Source organism: Cryptosporidium ryanae, assembly GCF_009792415.1.
Source record: "Cryptosporidium ryanae isolate 45019 chromosome Unknown contig_16, whole genome shotgun sequence".
Lineage (NCBI taxonomy): Eukaryota > Apicomplexa > Conoidasida > Eucoccidiorida > Cryptosporidiidae > Cryptosporidium > Cryptosporidium ryanae.
The window spans coordinates 32627-49597 of NW_027125559.1; the positions used below are offsets into that span (position 1 = coordinate 32627).

The 16971-nt window shown below is 44.0% G+C and overlaps 7 protein-coding genes across 7 annotated transcripts; 4 read left to right on the top strand and 3 right to left on the bottom strand.

The window, feature by feature from the left end:
- Nucleotides 1-537: 537 nt before the first annotated feature.
- FG386_000688 (signal peptide containing protein) lies at nucleotides 538-2697 on the top strand (the record flags this gene model as incomplete). Its single annotated transcript, XM_067340032.1, has 1 exon — nucleotides 538-2697. One exon carries the CDS (start codon nucleotides 538-540, stop codon nucleotides 2695-2697), a length of 2160 nt encoding a protein of 719 aa, XP_067196230.1.
- Nucleotides 2698-3041: 344 nt separating this feature from the next.
- FG386_000689 (uncharacterized protein) lies at nucleotides 3042-4313 on the top strand (the record flags this gene model as incomplete). Its single annotated transcript, XM_067340033.1, has 1 exon — nucleotides 3042-4313. The coding sequence occupies one exon, from the start codon at nucleotides 3042-3044 to the stop codon at nucleotides 4311-4313; it is 1272 nt and encodes a 423-aa protein (XP_067196231.1).
- Nucleotides 4314-5250: 937 nt separating this feature from the next.
- On the bottom strand, nucleotides 5251-8536 carry FG386_000690 (uncharacterized protein; the record flags this gene model as incomplete). Its single annotated transcript, XM_067340034.1, has 2 exons — nucleotides 5251-6348; nucleotides 6434-8536. 2 exons carry the CDS (start codon nucleotides 8534-8536, stop codon nucleotides 5251-5253), a joined length of 3201 nt encoding a protein of 1066 aa, XP_067196232.1.
- Nucleotides 8537-8787: 251 nt separating this feature from the next.
- On the top strand, nucleotides 8788-10572 carry FG386_000691 (tryptophanyl-tRNA synthetase; the record flags this gene model as incomplete). The annotated part of the gene is made up of 1 exon (XM_067340035.1): nucleotides 8788-10572. One exon carries the CDS (start codon nucleotides 8788-8790, stop codon nucleotides 10570-10572), a length of 1785 nt encoding a protein of 594 aa, XP_067196233.1.
- A 762-nt stretch (nucleotides 10573-11334) lies between these two features.
- Nucleotides 11335-12563, top strand: FG386_000692 (uncharacterized protein; the record flags this gene model as incomplete). The annotated part of the gene is made up of 3 exons (XM_067340036.1): nucleotides 11335-11617; nucleotides 11803-12134; nucleotides 12378-12563. The coding sequence occupies 3 exons, from the start codon at nucleotides 11335-11337 to the stop codon at nucleotides 12561-12563; spliced, it is 801 nt and encodes a 266-aa protein (XP_067196234.1).
- Nucleotides 12564-12844: 281 nt separating this feature from the next.
- FG386_000693 (uncharacterized protein) lies at nucleotides 12845-15025 on the bottom strand (the record flags this gene model as incomplete). Its single annotated transcript, XM_067340037.1, has 1 exon — nucleotides 12845-15025. The coding sequence occupies one exon, from the start codon at nucleotides 15023-15025 to the stop codon at nucleotides 12845-12847; it is 2181 nt and encodes a 726-aa protein (XP_067196235.1).
- Nucleotides 15026-15477: 452 nt separating this feature from the next.
- On the bottom strand, nucleotides 15478-16557 carry FG386_000694 (uncharacterized protein; the record flags this gene model as incomplete). The annotated part of the gene is made up of 5 exons (XM_067340038.1): nucleotides 15478-15804; nucleotides 15857-15926; nucleotides 15984-16258; nucleotides 16371-16433; nucleotides 16531-16557. 5 exons carry the CDS (start codon nucleotides 16555-16557, stop codon nucleotides 15478-15480), a joined length of 762 nt encoding a protein of 253 aa, XP_067196236.1.
- Between the last annotated feature and the right edge of the window lie 414 nt (nucleotides 16558-16971).

Here is a 16971-nt window from a genome sequence, read left to right on the forward strand (position 1 = left end):
CCACGCCGGGACTCGCCGTCGAAAACGTGCATTCCGCTCAATTGAAAGCGAACCACGCCTCTCGGGCTTGCATGCAGGTTGATCACGAGACGAGATATTCGTGATCAACCTGCATGCTAATCGTTACCGACAACAGCACCGAAAGTCGCATTCTTTGGGTTTCGAATTTTGCCAAGATTGTTGCAGTACGAGCGTGAAAGGCCGGATTGCTTATTTTTGTGAATCGAATCTAAGCGCCCTTGACTTTGTGTGGGCCGAGAGAAGATACATCACGAGCCACAACAAATTCAGTTATTTTCCCGTCCAGGGGTTTTAAATTAGACACGCTATTTTTGGACCTTTAATATAGTTGCGAATCGTCATTTTCCGGCGAATTCGTTAGTTTTGGTTTTATTTGTAGCCGGCGTTGTCATTGTGGCACACAGGCCTTAATTCCCTGGCGTCCTCTTGAAGCCTAACGGGGACGGACAGCTACTTGTGTAGACCAACATTGAGACGAAACTCGGAGACGACGACGAGAGTGGCGGAGAGGCGTAGATGCGTCCCAACTACTACTTTCGGCTTCTGTGTTTGGCATTTGCGGTCTGTTTTCACAGATCACGCACACTGGTAGATTCGCAGACGGTGGAGGCGTCTATTGGATCTGACTTGGAGATAAGCTCCAGAGTCAACTTAACGGATGACGGCAGCAGACTGGAGGAGGTGGCGGACTCGAAGGAGGGTTCGGGAGAGTCGAGTGAGGAGTTGTCGGTGTTTAATCCCGAGATAATACCCGTGAACCAGAATAACACCGGCGATCTGTGCTTTAACAGAACTCTCCCGGTGGATTGCAGCAACAGCAACTCAACGTTGCAGAAGCCGATAACCTCGAGATACACTGCAACAATAAGTGGCAAGGCCAACTCTTCGATTTCCAAGTTTATATTTCTTTCAGAAGAAGACGAAGAAATGGTCTCTTTCAGTTATAATGTCAACAGCAAGGAGGGGATTGCGAGTGTCAGGTCCTTGGTTAACAACACACAGGTGAGCCGAAACATAACTACGGTTAGTCTAGAGAAGTACTGGAGCGACTTTCCCGTTGATTCAAACAACCAGGCGTCCTTCTCCGTCGCGTTTGTAATGGTGCTGACGAACACCACTGTCTCATTTACAGTGAATAATCTGGTTTACACAATCTTGAACGTCAATTTCGCGGAGTATCCCATATTCGTGTCCAGGATTCAGGTTCAGGGTTTGGATGGTCCGAGGATAAGTCTCCAGCCTTTTGTGGGGAACAGCCTGAACTCAGAAAGCTGTACAATGGACCCTCCCTATGGCGGCGGCCAGGTGTCCGATGAGAGTCTGAGCATACTTCCGTACGCCCTGACTTGTTTGACGAGGAACTTTCTGCTTCCCGAGTCGATGCCTGCTGGGAGTCAGATACTCATTGGAATTCCTTGTGAGACCTTCGGCAAGTCCACGAGGATATCGCCTCTGACACAAGTGGTTTTGAGCTCGAGGTCTGGAGTCGTCATTTTCAATCTGTTTATAAACGACAAAGGACTCTTCATCAGGAGTGGGAGAGGGACTGACATCATTCAGTCGAAAGGAGGCTACTTCCCGTTCATGAGTTACGGTTTCCAGAGCTACAGCATCAGGATAACCTTCACGAGTCTGTTTGTGACCGTGTCCGTAAATGGCTTTAGACCCTTCAATCAAATTCCAATACCGGATGGAGAGACGGCCGGCAGTATATTCATTTCAGGTTTGAATAGGAATCCAACGTTCACCTTTCTTCCGAACAGGAGTTGCACGAAGTTTTCCTATAGCGGAGACGCCGAGTGTTCCCTGGACGGGGTCATCCCCAACTTCAAGTCGCTCGGGTCTCTGGACGACAACATCCATGCGGAGGCGACGGTGGCCGTGAGAATGGCCTCCTCTGAGGGTTCCGAGAGGAAGACCCAGGTGAACTTCAGGAACAAGGACGAAAGCACGGAGTTGGACGTGCGCGTCAAGGCCAATTCCACCCTGGTGATCACGAATACAACGGACCAGACGAAGACCGAGTACAGCAACAACGACGGCGGGAGCTTGTATACGATCAAGTACGAAAACACGGGCGGACTGAAGAGGAGCTTCTTCAACAATCAGGAGAATATAGGCACCACGAGCGTGGGGGACGTCATCACCCATTTCTCTGTTTCCATAGAAGGAGACCAAATTTCAAAGATATCCTCCGACTTCCTGCCCAAGCGGAAAAGTTGCGTGCTGGACCAGCACCGAGGCTCCTACGTCTCGACGATATGCGAGAGCGACAGACTTTGCTTCGCTTCAGGCACTGACGGGTCTCCGGCAGGAGGCACTCTGCACTTTATTGGAGGCTTCCTGGACGGGACTCTGAAGGTGTCAATACATACGAAAAAGGAGGACCTCAGGTACGAGATCGAGTACAGCAGGCGGGGAGACATTAATGTCAAAAGAACCACGTCTGTTAAGGAAAACAATGTTATATATTCAGGGAACCACCTGGGCTCCAAAACCAGCAACAGAAGCGTAATCAGCGTTAAGGATCTCGGACTGTTTTTCCTGATTTACGTCGGCGGCGCGGAGATCACCAAGATCTCCAAAGGCGGACTGGGGCCCGACGGAAACATCTCCTGTGTCCAACTTGTCTCGAATCCCTCAGACAACAAATCTATCTACTTCGAACTTGACTGAGCTTAGCTGCCACTACTAATTTGCTTCGTTTCTCTTGGCCACCCGACTCCGACTCCGCCATCCTGTCCGCCCGATGATTCCCCACTCTCGCCAAGGACGCTGTGGCTCCGTCCCCTTTGGGCCGTTGATGGCTTGCCCGCGCGCGCCCGGTTCCGTTCTTTGTTTCGGATAGGCCGCGCGGGTGCTCGCCGAGATGAAGGAGAATATGGCACTTGGTTGCTGGTCGGGTAGTGCAGGCAAGTGTGAATGCCGGCAACAGTGGAAGTAGAAAGAGCAGCTTCAGCGGAGCAGCGGGGAGAGGGTGACTCTTTGCGCGCGTACACCGCTGGCCAACTCCCTTCGCCATGAAGTTCGTATCCACAGAGGAGTACGGGAGTTCCGGGAACCAGTTGGGTCAGAGCTCATATGCGAACAGACGGAACGCACTTGGTTATCTAAGGAAGGAGTTCAGGACGCGGTCGCTGGAGGCCTCCGCGGACGCCGGGAAGAGGATCCTTAGGAGCACGCTCCCGGAGCTGAGTGTATCGCGTGTAGGCGATTCCCTGAGGATTTTTGCACTTTACCTGAAGTCCCTAAAGTACGTTCCGAGAGATGAGGCCAGACTGGAGCCAATTGCACTGGCCTCGGCGTACATATCAGCAAGAAGCGATGGGGAGTGCGTCTCGCTGTTCCACATGACCTCCAAGTTGGGACTGCCCAACTACAAAAGCTTCGCAAGCCTTGTAAGGAGAGTATGCGCGAGGATAGGAATAGAGAGCCTTCCCGACTGTCCGCTTTCCGAGTCCTTGGACGAAGTAAGCAGCCGGATAGAGAATTACATCAGAGGCGAACGCTTTGAGGCAACCAGAGCCAGGGAGAGTGCGAGTGAAGGCAGTTCATACAAGGACCAGCAAGCCGCACAGGAAGAGAAGAGCCGCTTTGGATTAGGCCACCCCCGTGTTGAGAGCGGAAGGAGGGGTGGGGACTCCAATGCCGAAGGCACATTTGCTCCTCCGGAGCGGACCTTTGTCGAGACTGACTCTATGCAAAGGGACCTCCTGCTCGAGTCTTTGCTCGGAAATTCCTGCCGAAAGGCTCCCTGCTGCAGTCCTCAGGACGAGGCCGGCGGCAGGAGGCCACCCAAAAGACACTCAAGACGGCGGAAATGCGAGGCGATCAGTCCGGAATCCTTCAAAAGGTCTAAGGAGTTCGCTCGCGAAATACTCCAAGTGGTCCTCGAATCCCGCGAAAACGGCCTCGGAAACTGTGTCAGGGACGACATCTTGAGTCCCCTCTGGCTGGTCAACGGGTCTTCAGTTTCTCCACTCGTCTGTGGCGCTCTGGTCTACTCTTTCAAGATGCACTGCAAAGAACTGACCATCAAGGACGTGGCTGCTGCAACAGGAGTGAGCAAGTCCGCGATAATCAACTCCAAGAAAATAATTTCTAAGAGGCTTTTGTTAATCTCGCAGAAACTTTTCCCGGGATGGATAAACTCGAATCTCCACACCGACGACAAACGGGAGGACTGCTCCGCCGCAGATCTGCCCCCGACCGTCGTCCGGTCTCTGATCAGACTCATCAGAAGCAGTCTGGCAGACGCAAACACATGCAGCGTATCCACGACACCTCCCTAATTCTTTTGTGCACAACACCTCCTCTCGCGTCCCGAAACCCGCATACAAAGACAAGTAAACGATAGTTTTAGGTGATCCTGGCTCTACAGAAAAGAACAGGCAAAAAGTAGCAAGTTTACAGATAAGATCTAAAGCCAATTCTACCCACCGGGCCGGGACGCACGCGGCCTCCGACCTCTAAAACGGGGGAGACTCGTCTCCTCGCCGACTCGGTTCTGTATGGTCGTCCTTTTAGGACAAACCCTGGGAAACAAACTTAACTTAAACTGCGTGTACGCGTCCTTCCGTCCCCGTTGTCCAACCTCAACTCCAATCATCCTGTATGTTGTTGTCTAGTCGTTCTTGCGTCTGAACGAGCAGCCGTCGGTCAACTTGCATCTGCCCCCGGTCGGCTGGCACAAAGGGGCGGAACAGTTTCCGCAGAAAACGACGGTCTGGGCGTGGCTGAAGACCGTGGTGATCTGGAGACAGCCCGGACACCTCACGTCCATGAAAAAACTATTCGGACTTTGAATAAGACGCTTTAACTTGTGCTTCTGTTCCTCTTGCTTTGGATCTGGATTCAAAAGATTAATGTCCATCTTTAGCTCGTCCCAAAAACAACTGTATATTCGCAACAGAAAATGTGTAGACTCCAAATAAACTCGGTCAACCGACTCTCGTACTTGTTCGTGACCGGAAATACCAAGAAAACTGCCTCACCTCGTTTTCTCCTTGTCCTTTTTCTCTGACGCGGGTGTCTCTCCCTCATGCCATTCGCCCTGCTGCGCAGTGTATGGGTGCCGTCTGTCTCCTGGTGTGCCGCCCAAGCGGCACATTGCCGCCGCGACGCAGAAGACCTCACACCTGGACTCCGGGACTAAACGCCCCTTCCTGTGGATTTGGGACCCTGGACGGTCCCGTACGTGCGCGTCCCTGCTGCCGTTTCTCCGCGCTGTCAAAGAACCCTGAAAACCCTGTAGTGGTGGTTCAGTTCCGGAACACAGTGCAGTTTGTGCTTGCTTCCAAGGAATCCTTTCTCTTCGTCTCTGTTTAAATAGAAGACCCTGGAGACTCTCGAATGGACCAGAGCCATCGAACAGGATATGCACGGCTCGTGAGAGAAGTAAACGACGCAATTGGTACAAAGATACTGATCCTTTAGCTCTGAACTCGAGATTGCGTCGTCTCTGCTCACGTGTCTGAATCCAGGTCCCAGTTCGACCAAGTCGTCCGCGGACTCCTGCTCCGCCTCTTGGCGTGCGGACCCGGCTGCTGCGCGGTCAGTCGCGTTTTTGCTGCGCTTGCTTTTGTTTCCGAGTTCGCGGCCGACCAGACGGTCGCTGAAGTTGTTCACGGCGGAGATGAACGAGTGCATCCAGGGATACGACGCGTCTCTCGCACCCACTCCCGTGGAGACGACCTTGCCTTTCAGTTCTATGACGCAACCTCTGCCGTTGAACGCCCTCCCGATCTCGGCCGCCAGGTTGATGAATCTGTTCGCCCTGCACTTGACATCGTCCGAAAGCACCTCCGGACTCCACTTTGGCCTTAAGTAAGTCAAGGGCCACGTCTTGGAGAGCTCGGAGTACCTTTCTCTGGAGTAGGGAGGGGTTCTCGGAATCGCGCGTTTGCTCATAACGCACTCGATTCCATGGCAGATCAGGAACTCCTCCAGCGCCAACGGTAGCTCGGGCTCCTCACCTATGAGCATCTCCACCGCCATCGTCTCCTCTCCCCCGACACACGAAGGCGAGGGACCCTGTGTCCTCCTCATCCTTTTTATGTGTGGATATTTGGACGTGAAGCCGTCGCCGGAAGACAGCCTCAAGAAATCGTTCGCGAGGCGAGAGGGTAACTTGACGCTGTAAAATGTCGCAAACTCTGGATCGCTTTGGAGGTAGTCAGGAAGCACCTCCTCAAACTCGTAGTTGCCGCTGCCTCCTGTTGCGTTTCCACGGTCCATAATGAAGGCAAATGGGCATTCATTTGTATCTGTGTCTATGCTTACTTGTGCGTATATGTAAGGCCAGTGGGATATTTTCGAGGATTCCCACTAATGACCTCGGTATTTAAATTTCCCAGCTTCAACCGCCTAATATAAATTTGCAAATATCCAAAGCCGTAAATATAGCGGTGACCTTTGAGGTCACCTTATCCACCAACACCAAACACTGTTCTTCAGAAAGAAGAATATGGGTTATTGCTCCGCTTAAACACATATCAACCAGGGAACTGCTCATGTTACTCCTACCGGCATCTTGGTCAAAGTCAACATTGTCAGGCTCGCCCTCGTGATCGCAATCCGTCTCCAAGCTTGCTCCTTTTACAAACTTTTTCCTGTCCTCGTAACAGTCCTTATTGCAGTTCGAATTCAAGCTCAAGATTTGTTGAACCCCGATGGCCCTGTTCAAAGGCTTGTCCGATACCCTGCTGGGCAGGGACGCGCCACCAAGAAACTGCAATTTGGATTCGGCCTCGGGAAACACCTGTTCGAGGGAATCCTCCATTCTAACCTTGACTTGTCCAGCAATGCACCTCGCGAAGTATGTGCAGCACTTGTCTATTGTCAACACCCTTCCCGTGTACCTCTCGTCTTCATCAGATACTATAGGGATGTGTGTTTGGCCCTCCATCAAGAACAATTCCAATGCAGAGGCCAGGGACGAACTGCTCTTTAAACACTTCTTGTTACCTTTAGGAATGAGATTCAACTGTCCCAATACCTTTTTATGGAAAAAACGACCTATTATACTCTTTTTCAATTCAATATTGCACGAGTGGTCTCTCGGTTCGTCGAAACCGTCAGAACTGGCAACACAAAAGGACAAACCTTCAGACTCACTCGCTCTAGTCGGCTCTTCCCCTCGACACCTCCCTTTTTTGTTCCCCGTTTTTCTTGTTCTGCTCCTCCCCAAATCACCAAAACATATTTGGAGATCCTGGACCAGTGAAACAAGCACTGAGAGCGGCGAAAAATAACAAATAGGGTAAACTCCTCCACTTTTGATGGCCTTGTCGCTCTTTGCCCCATTCCCATTTAAATCGGTATCTCCACGTCGTAACCCGTTTCCCACGCTCTCACCCTCAGACGGCATCTCAACCCTCCAAATTGGGTTATTAACTGCCACTCGCTTCTCGCTTTTTTCCTTGCTCTCGCTCTCCTCTGCTTCCTCGCGTTTTCCACTCACTATAATCTCTTCGTCGCGCTTATGCAGTGCCACATTAACCACGCCAGGTGCATCCCCCTCCTTGCCTTCCACTTGATCCTCGCGTTCGTTAATCACAAAAGAACTTTCATTGCCAGCTTTACAATCATCGTTCTTGATGTTGGGACTTCTACAGCCACCATTATTTCCGTAATCTTCAAAACAACGCTCCCCACCGGCGTTCTTTGTCTCGCTCCGGATCCCCCTCTCCTCTGGATACTCCTTCAAAACCTCGGTCGCGTCACTAGTATAGTCCTCGTGCTCATCCTCAGCCTCCTGATCTTTAAGTATCCAACACCCGAGCTCCCTCCATTGAAGCTCCTTCTTCCCCAAGTTAAGAACCTTTCTTGAATCTTCGAGTTCAAAACAAGCGTTAACTCCATCGTAAAGAGTATCACTGATATTCAATATCAAATCCTTATTGTAATTCACTGTATTCAACACCTCAGTCATCCACGACCTTAAAGTGCAATTTGAAATCTCATCCAGAGAAGAAAATGGGAGTTCCAAGTCATCAACTGCAAGATCCTGACCAAAACACGCCTCGTGACCTTTTTCATTGCTTTTCCCGATAACTTTATCCTCATTAATGCATTTTCCACGGTCAAAACCGCTGCTTCCCAAAACCTTTTTCTCTGATGAGACCAGTTGGTGAATCACATAAAAAATGAGCAAAACGTCATTGCAAGTAAAAGTTCCTGTCAGTTCGTCTCTCATCTCGTCATAAACAATCATTGACTTCTTTTTGTCCTCCAATAAAAAGCAAATAGCAATAACAAGGGGGATGTTGGAGCTCATGGCCATTATCTTCGAGTTTTCAGGTACAACTTCGTATATGCATCTTGAAATCAGAAATCTCCTAATTTCTTCCCTAGCCAGAAAAGTTAGTTTTGAGATTTGCTCCTCATTCAGTTTATCGCCATCCCTCTCACTTAAATTCAGACCTGAAAAAAGACCACTAATGTTTTCCAAACATTCCTTCTTCTCCTGGAGGAAATTCCTTTCATAGCTCTCGGATTTGTACCCCAGATCCATATAAAACAAAAAAGAAGTTCGTCAGGAAAGATCTTTTTTCAATCTCTTTAATTTGGTGCATCACAACTTAAAATTCCCTCTGCTTTGGAGGGAAAAAACCCCCGGTACATACAAAACCAACAAGTTTCCTTCCCATGTTTTCATACACGAAGATAAACCAGAATCGCTTTCGATTATTTTAATTTTATTTTCTTAGGTGAACTCAACAAAGGGAATTTACTTTGATTTTTTAAACTCCATTGAAGGTTAAAATGTCAAGCAGAAACCCGTTTCTTTGCTCCGCCCTTTGCGTAGTCAAAGGTTCCATTTCCACATTATTTGGAATCTCTGGTAATGTTTCAAAGATTAAATTCAAGAATAACAGTGTTTCTTTTTCGTATTCTCTCCCTTCGGGGATTGAACTTACGGAAGACTGCCTTGAGGAGTTGAACAACATCACAAGCTACAAGGTTAAGGAGAATTCCAGTTTCGTTGTTTTCAAACTCCAAAGCAAGGAGGCCTCTTCCTTATATGGCAAGGAGCATCTTGAAGGAAACAACGAGTTCCCTGCAGACTTTGAGCTTAGGATAGTTGCTTTGAAAGGGTTTTATTTGTCAGCAAGCAAAAGTCCCGTTCTAAGGAATACAAGGGACATTGGTTCGATTTCAATCAGTTCCGTTAACCTGAATAAGGAGTCAAGTTGCTTGATTGTTGAGTTTTCTGTTAGCAATCCACTTATTGACCAAAGTATAGACTCAGATATAGTTAAGGACTTGCTTTGTGAAGAATATTCACTAGATGACATTTCTAGCGGAAGGTTTGTTCCACCAACGTTAGAGGAATGTCTTCCTGTTTCCATTAATTTGGACATTATTGGGGATGAATTGGTTAATCCATGGGAAGTTAAGGCCGATAATGCTTATGGTATCGACTATAATAAGTTGATAGATAAATTTGGGTGCAAACTTTTGACTGAGGATATGATTTCTAGAATGGAAAGAATTACTGGGAAAAAGGCTCATCACTTCTTTAGACGCAAGATTTTCCTTTCTCATCGCGACTTCGATAAAATTCTTGATGTTTGTGAAAGGGGAGAACCCTTCTATCTTTACACAGGTAGAGGTCCTTCCTCCGAATCACTTCACGTTGGACACCTTGTTCCTTTTCTGTTTACCAAGTATCTTCAGGACACGTTCAAAGTACCTCTTGTTATTCAGCTAACTGACGACGAGAAGTTCATTTTTAAGGGCAACCTTACTCTCGAAGACACGCACGGTTTTGCCATCGAGAATATGAAGGACATCATTGCCTGTGGATTTGATCCTGAGTTGACATTCATATTCACAAACTTGGACTACATTCAAGAGCTTTATCCAGATATTTTAAGAATTGAAAAGAAGATATCGTGTTCGCAAATCAAATCAATTTTCGGTTTCAAAGACTCCTGCAATGTTGGAAAATTTGCATTCCCTGCAGTACAGGCAGCTCCTGCTTTCTCAAGCTCATTTCCTTACATTTTTGACAAGAGAACCGATGTTCATTGTTTGGTTCCACATGCAATTGATCAAGACCCATACTTCAGAATGGTTAGGGATGTTGCTCCAAGACTTGGTTATCTTAAACCATCTTCAATTCATTCAATATTCTTGCCTTCTCTCCAGGGATCTCAAACCAAGATGAGTGCCAGTGTACAAAACTCCAGCATTTTTGTGAGTGATGACCCAGAAACCATTAAAAACAAAGTAATGAAATATGCCTTTTCCGGAGGTAGATCCACCGAAGAGGAGCAGAGGAAGTATGGTGCCGACTTAGATGTTGACGTCTCGTGGCAATACTTGAGATTCATTCTTGAGGATGACGACAGACTTGATGAAATTGGAAGAAAATACTCATCCGGCGAGATGTTATCTGGAGAGATTAAGATGATTCTGGTAGAGGAACTCGTTAAACTAACCCAGAGGCATCAGGAAAACAGAAAGGCCGTTACTGAAAGTGTAATAGAGCAATTTACCAACAAAAGTCGCGAAAGACTCAGAAAGCTATTTTCTAAACAGTAATTCTATTGTTGATTAAAGGGCAATTATTGGGAACTATTCAAATACTAAATTGTAGTTTGATCGTTAATTTTTATTGGTTTTTTCTCTTCTGCTATTTCCCATTTTTAAGCACCATTTCTGTAAAAGCAACCATCAAAACGCCTTGTTTTCTCTCTAATTTGCAATGTCTCCTCTCTAAACGCATTTACTGCAAAGATGTTTGCGACTCATGCATGCATGCAAAGGTGCATGCATGTGGTGCATACACTGCGACAATCAATCTGTATTTATCTTGATAGTTTTTTTCAGTCTATTTGTATGTATTTTTTGCGTAACTTTAAATTAACATGAACAATTATAATGAAAAAACCTATAGGTTTACAACGATAGGAAGTAGAAAATACACACCTGAAGTATGTGTAGTGAGGAACAAAGTGAAACACCCAAATGAATAGCTATTGAACAGGATAATATCGAGTGTGGGGTTCACTGTAACAATATTTACGTAATATATGATATTTAATGAAGATATAACAACATGCAGAAGGTTTATTGTCTAATTTCATTCTATTCTATGGAATTTCCACTTGTCAAGGCCATTTCACATTCGAAATTAAGCAATCATATTTTAATCAACAACCTTAAGAAGCGGACTGGAAATATAAATATATTAGACAAGTGGAAAGTTCCAAGACCGAAGTATATAACAGTTAATCATAGTGAAATATCATAAAAATGTTTAAATAAGAAAGTGATTTCATCATGTACAATGGAGTCTAAGTGATGAAATCCTTTATAGGGAAACTCATTTTTTTGGAGAATCATGATGATTGTCTGTGTTATCCAGAAAACGCTGGAGGAGGTTTTAAAAGGTTATTTATAAAAATAGATGACAGAAGCAGTGAATACGATAACATTTATGAAAGTGGGAGAGATGGAGCATATATATATGAAGAATTATTCATCGCCTTTGGAACAGATATCAAGGTATATACAGTAGGTCCAATGTTTTCTCATGCAAAAGGAAAGGAAGTGTGTTACTCTGTAATATTAAATTACGAAGAAAGTTAATTGAACACAAAATAGTAAAATCTTTTGTCTAAACAGTGCATGAATTTGGTGTTATTCGAACTAGAAATGGTAAATCTGTAGTTCGCGACGTTGAAGGCTGAAATCTTGTCAGGGGAAATGAAAAATATTAGAATATTGTGTTTACATAATAAAAATGAAGTTTCTAAGCAAGTTTTGCAGATAATGCAGAATCACACCAAAGATATTTGTATTCAAATCGCAATATGGACAGAGAGGTCAAAAAAAAAAGGCTGGGAAAAGTTGTTGCGTCTGATTTACTTGAACAAACTCTAAAGGACGTAAAATACTCATATTCAAGAAATTCTTCTGAAATAAAGAAAAAGAATACAGCAAATGAATATTACGATAATAACAGAATAAATAAAAGCGAATTGTCAAACCAAATAAAGAGAATAGTATCAAACATTCGTCTCAGAAGGAAAGCAAGCATCTCAAGAAAGCAATATAGGGCACTGTCTAATTGCGATCCCATTTATTATTCAGAGAAGAATGTACGGTTGCAGAAGGAGGAGGTTTTAACACTAGGAGTCAAATTCCTATGGAGAATAGTAAAAAGCAGACTTTATGTAGCCTCCGCTTTGAGCATTAAATTTTTGGCGAATATATTCAACTAAGTGTTTTGTGGTGAATTTGATCTGAATTCTGGTTTAAAAGGTCCAGAAAGTGTTTTTGAGGATATAAATTATATGAGTCACACAGTTATTTGAATTTGGGAAAACAGATCTGCTCCGGAGATTAACGAAAATAAGTACAAACTAGAAATATTTGTAAGCAGAGGGATTAACAACAATGTGGACAAAAATATTGGAAATTTGCGAGTGCTGGCGAGAAAAGCAATTACTATGACGGCAATAACAAATACGAAATTCTTCATTGTTTGTGGAAAAGCAGAAAGAGTTATACCAACTGGAAAAAGTTAGTATACAAGGTAGTATGGAAATTGAAATTAAAGAGTTCGAGCAAGGAATGAGAAAATAATTGGAATACGGGAAGACATAGAGAAAGAGAAGATTAAAAATTATAACAATAAATAATTAAAAAGAAAAAACTAATTTAAACATTAAGTGAATCTAATTATACGGTTAGTCCATTTAGATTAGCTTCAATAATAAATGAATTCAAAGAAAAAGTTCAGTATATTCTCATTTATAACAATGCAATAATGTCACTAAATTAAAATTAAAATTATAACTTTTTGAATTTAGTTATGGGGTATTACATTGCAAAAAAAAGGACATTTTCTGGTGTTAACACAACTATCAGTATAGTCGATCTCGTGATTCTGTAAAAAATAGCCAGGTCCGTAATCTGTTTTGTATTGGTAATTTGGTTGGTGATGTTTGAATTGGGGAGGGTAACAATTGTTTTGCAGACAAGATATATATTTAGAGAAACCATTCATTTTGGCGATAGGACCTCCAACCTCGAGTGAGGGATAAGTTTCACAGTTTCCTCCAAATCTACGATGCTCAAAGCTTTGATTTCTGGATCGCAAAAAAGACGGGTTTTTGCCGTTTTGGTGGACATTAATTTGGTTTTTATGAACTAGTGGTGGATTCTTCATTGGGTTGCTGCCTTCCCTCCTGTTGGACAATATTTGAAGACTGCTACTGGATTTTCTTGCATTTTGCAAAACATTCTGTTTGTTCTCAGAAATGAAATTTCTAAAAACTCTGGTGCCATTTCCTTTTTGGTCTCTCATTTTGGTTCTTCCTCTAATCACTTCACCTTGAGAAGAGCGTTCATAAGTTGATTTTGGTTTTAATCCAACCTTTGACTGAGGTACTTGATTGTTATTGATTATCGTACTGGGGGTCGTGTTTCTTGGATTGTTTTTGTCTTTCAATAAGACGTTCAGATTTCTATTATCGTAATCATAATATTCATTATTATCATAGTAAGAACTGCAGCAACTATTTATGAACTCCTCCTCGTGAAGTGGAATAGAAAGGGACCTTTTGGAGTCAATTCTGTTCAAGGATTGGTTCTTCTCAACAGCCGCGGAGTCTAAGTCACATTTCTTTTCCTCGTCATTGAAGTTAAAAGTAGTATTATCGGCTTTTGCGTTCACTGAACTATTTGAAAGCCGAGGAAGACTTGTATTTGGTAGTTTACCTGGGTTTTTAGAGTTTTGAAAGCCGCTCAAGTTACCAGAACCTGACGAGTCCGGACAATTACCCATGTTTTTTTTATTTAAAAGTAAAAAGTGGATTTTATTGTAAAATAGCTCCAAATCGTAAAGTTGCTCGAGGATGTTCTTCGTTATATGGTCGTCAACATTAACTGGATTATGTTTGTCTTTGCTCAAAAAGTTATCCAAAACACTGGCTGTGTTTGAAAGCTCTAGGTTCAATTTGGAGATTGCATTGGAAAGATCGTCAAAGGAACAGTGTCCGCCAACAATTTTGAAATTTTTAACCAAATTAGAGGGAGTGCTCTGTATGCTCTGGCTTTGTAGAGAAGTGGGAGACTTGGATCTTGTGCTGTTCTTGTTTTGAAACGGAAGCACAGAGCTTAGAGGCAAAAGTCGTGTTTTTGGCAATTCTTTCACCTCAACGCCCTTGTTCTTGTCTTCAGGGAGGTACAGAGACGGATGTACAGTCAAATTCTGAAAGGTTTTGAGAATATCTCTTTGGACACTTTCAACTTTGGACGTAGTGTCTATTTCCTTTTGGATCTTTTTTGAGATTATCTGGACTTTTATGGCTTCCGCGGTCTTTGGATCAACTGAAATAGGGTCGGAAGAATGGTGACTTCCGTTGGACTTGAATCTTTTATTGTGATCGTAACTTCTGAAATTTTTAAAAATGGACTTTATAGATGGTTTTGACCTGATATTTGAAGTCATCTCCCTTCCGTTGTATTTTGTCCTGCCCGAAGCCCCCATTCCGGAGTTTGTACTTCTTTCCCCTATATTACCAGAAAGAAGCTTTTCATATTTCCTTGTTACTTCGTTTTCAATGTTACCCTCGTTATTTGGCACGTCGTTCTCATTATTCGAAGGATCGGTCTTGTTATCCTCATTGCTCGTTATATTATAGGCCGGGATTAAGTCCCTAATGCTTATATTCTTGTATCTGTGACGGCAAAAGTGAGCATCCTCGTCCAGACTCTTTAAGTGTTTTGGTGAACCGTTGCCTTCCTCTTTTTGGCTGCTCTTGCAACCAATATCCTGATTGCCCTTCAAATCGATGATCTTCTGTTTGTCTGACAGCGAAAGTTCCGGGGATTTGGCAGTATCGTTGACCCACCTTACTACCTCATCTGAATTTACTACATCCAGAGTTGCTGAAACGTTCTTATCCCCATATTTAGCGTTGTTCACCGTCATCTGCAACGGAATTTGGGATTTTGGTGCCCGCAGAATCACTTTAACCTTCATTCTTTCTTCATAAAAAAACCTTTAAAAAGAAAGAAATAAAAGTTCTGACTTTAATTATTCACCTGTATATTTTGGACTTTTTTATTCCCATATTATTTCTTCCAGTTTTGTGTGTTTAACTATCTTGTTACTATTCTTCAGGGCATGCTGTGACTGAAAGAGCGGTTCTTTTTTGGCGGTAGTGATGCACACCATCATATCTTAAACTGCATGATTCCGGTATACACTTGCATATAAATTTTTAACCACGCGAAGCGTCATTTTTTCTATGGTGGAACTCAGCCTAGAAAAGAAAAGAGAGACGTTGTATTCGCATAGCGGTGGAGAGATAACTGCACGTTGGGCTATGGTAGTGTAATTAGGATGTTAATGCGGCGTGCCAACAGAGTGCCACCCTTTCATTTAGGTTTCCGCTGAAGGCTATCTAGTGTGCGTAAAAGCCTCTTATTCCTTTATTGGTGTTTTGATTGGAAAGCTGGTTTGTTTGCTGCATTCTTGTTGCTTGATGTTCTTTTTTCGTTTCTCTTGGACATAATGATATTATTGCACTGAGTGAAAGAGGCGTTGTAGTTTAGAGTTAGTGCGATATAGAAAGTGGCGTGTTGGACCAGTGATTCATATAAATTAACCAAGATAGAACCTACCTCTAAAAGCTTTTTTCTTATTTGAGCGTTCTGAGGCTGAATGCTCGCCGCTTTGTATAAATCGGCTCTTGCTTCTTCTGGATCGTTGAGGTTTATGTTTGACACTGCTCTCAAATAAAGAGCCTTGATGTTGTTCTAGAAAAGTTCAAAGGTGAATTTCAAACATTGAAGTCTAGAAGCCACCTACCTTTTCGATCTTGATTGCATCAGAGCAGTATTTCTGCACAGACTTGTAGTCACCTAACTTGTTTAGACAACTGCAGACAGAAAAGGGAGTACGAATAAGCGTTTCTGGGACCAAAAAGTGAACTTACTTGGAGATGTTTAGAAGAATTGAAACTCTCAGAGAATCAGCGCTTTTTTGCAAGTCTGGAGTCCATTCTTCGGAGTCCTGTAAGTAACGCAGTGAATTCTCGTAATACGTCCTTGCAAGCTTGTAGTTTTCCAGACAATAATGGTGGTTCCCGGTATTCTTTGAGTCAAGTGAAAGCTGGGTTCTCTGAATCGGAGTGGAGAATGCCCTTTTCGCAGCTTCTACCTCGTCCGGGAGTTCTTCCTTTCTAGTTATGGAGACAAGTTCAACGTTAATCTTGGAAGATCAGTTAGCAGGGGTTTTCCACCAGGCGCAGAAAAGTCAGAGGTTAGGTTTAAAACAGACAAAGGTGAGTTAAAATATCTCCGTTGTTTGACCTGTTGCTTACCACTTGAGAATCGTTTTCCGTGTTGTTACCGTCGCTTTCTTTTTCCTCATTTGCTGCTCGGTTCTGATTCAACAATTTAAATTGAGCGGAAAAAAAGACAAAAGAGTTAGTTAAAATTATGCTCTACTGCACAAACCAAACGCTTGTTCTGGAAACTTACAAGTTGAATGCTTTTGCCCGGAACCATGCTCCTTATAAGGTCCTCCACCTCCGGAGATACCACACCCGAACCTACCACAAACTTGTAGTTAATAACATCCTGGGGCGGGCGAGTCGCTTTTTTTGGACACATCGAATACTTAATGTGCACCAGATCACCTTTATTCGGCAAATTAGATACTTGCTTTAATTCTTGGGACATCTTCGCTGTTTGGCGGCACCTACTTATTGGAAATTAGTCAGGACGTGGCCGTCTATGCTTCACAGGTGGCAGGATTTTGCAACCTCACATAGACAATTTAATGAAATTCTTGTTAGGTACTGCTTTTTAACCAAATATTTTATTATTCTTAGTCATCTCAAACGGGCGCGCACTGCAAAAAAGTATGTGACACCATGTAAATGGCGGTAACGCCAAAGCATCAAAATAGGACTTCTCGTA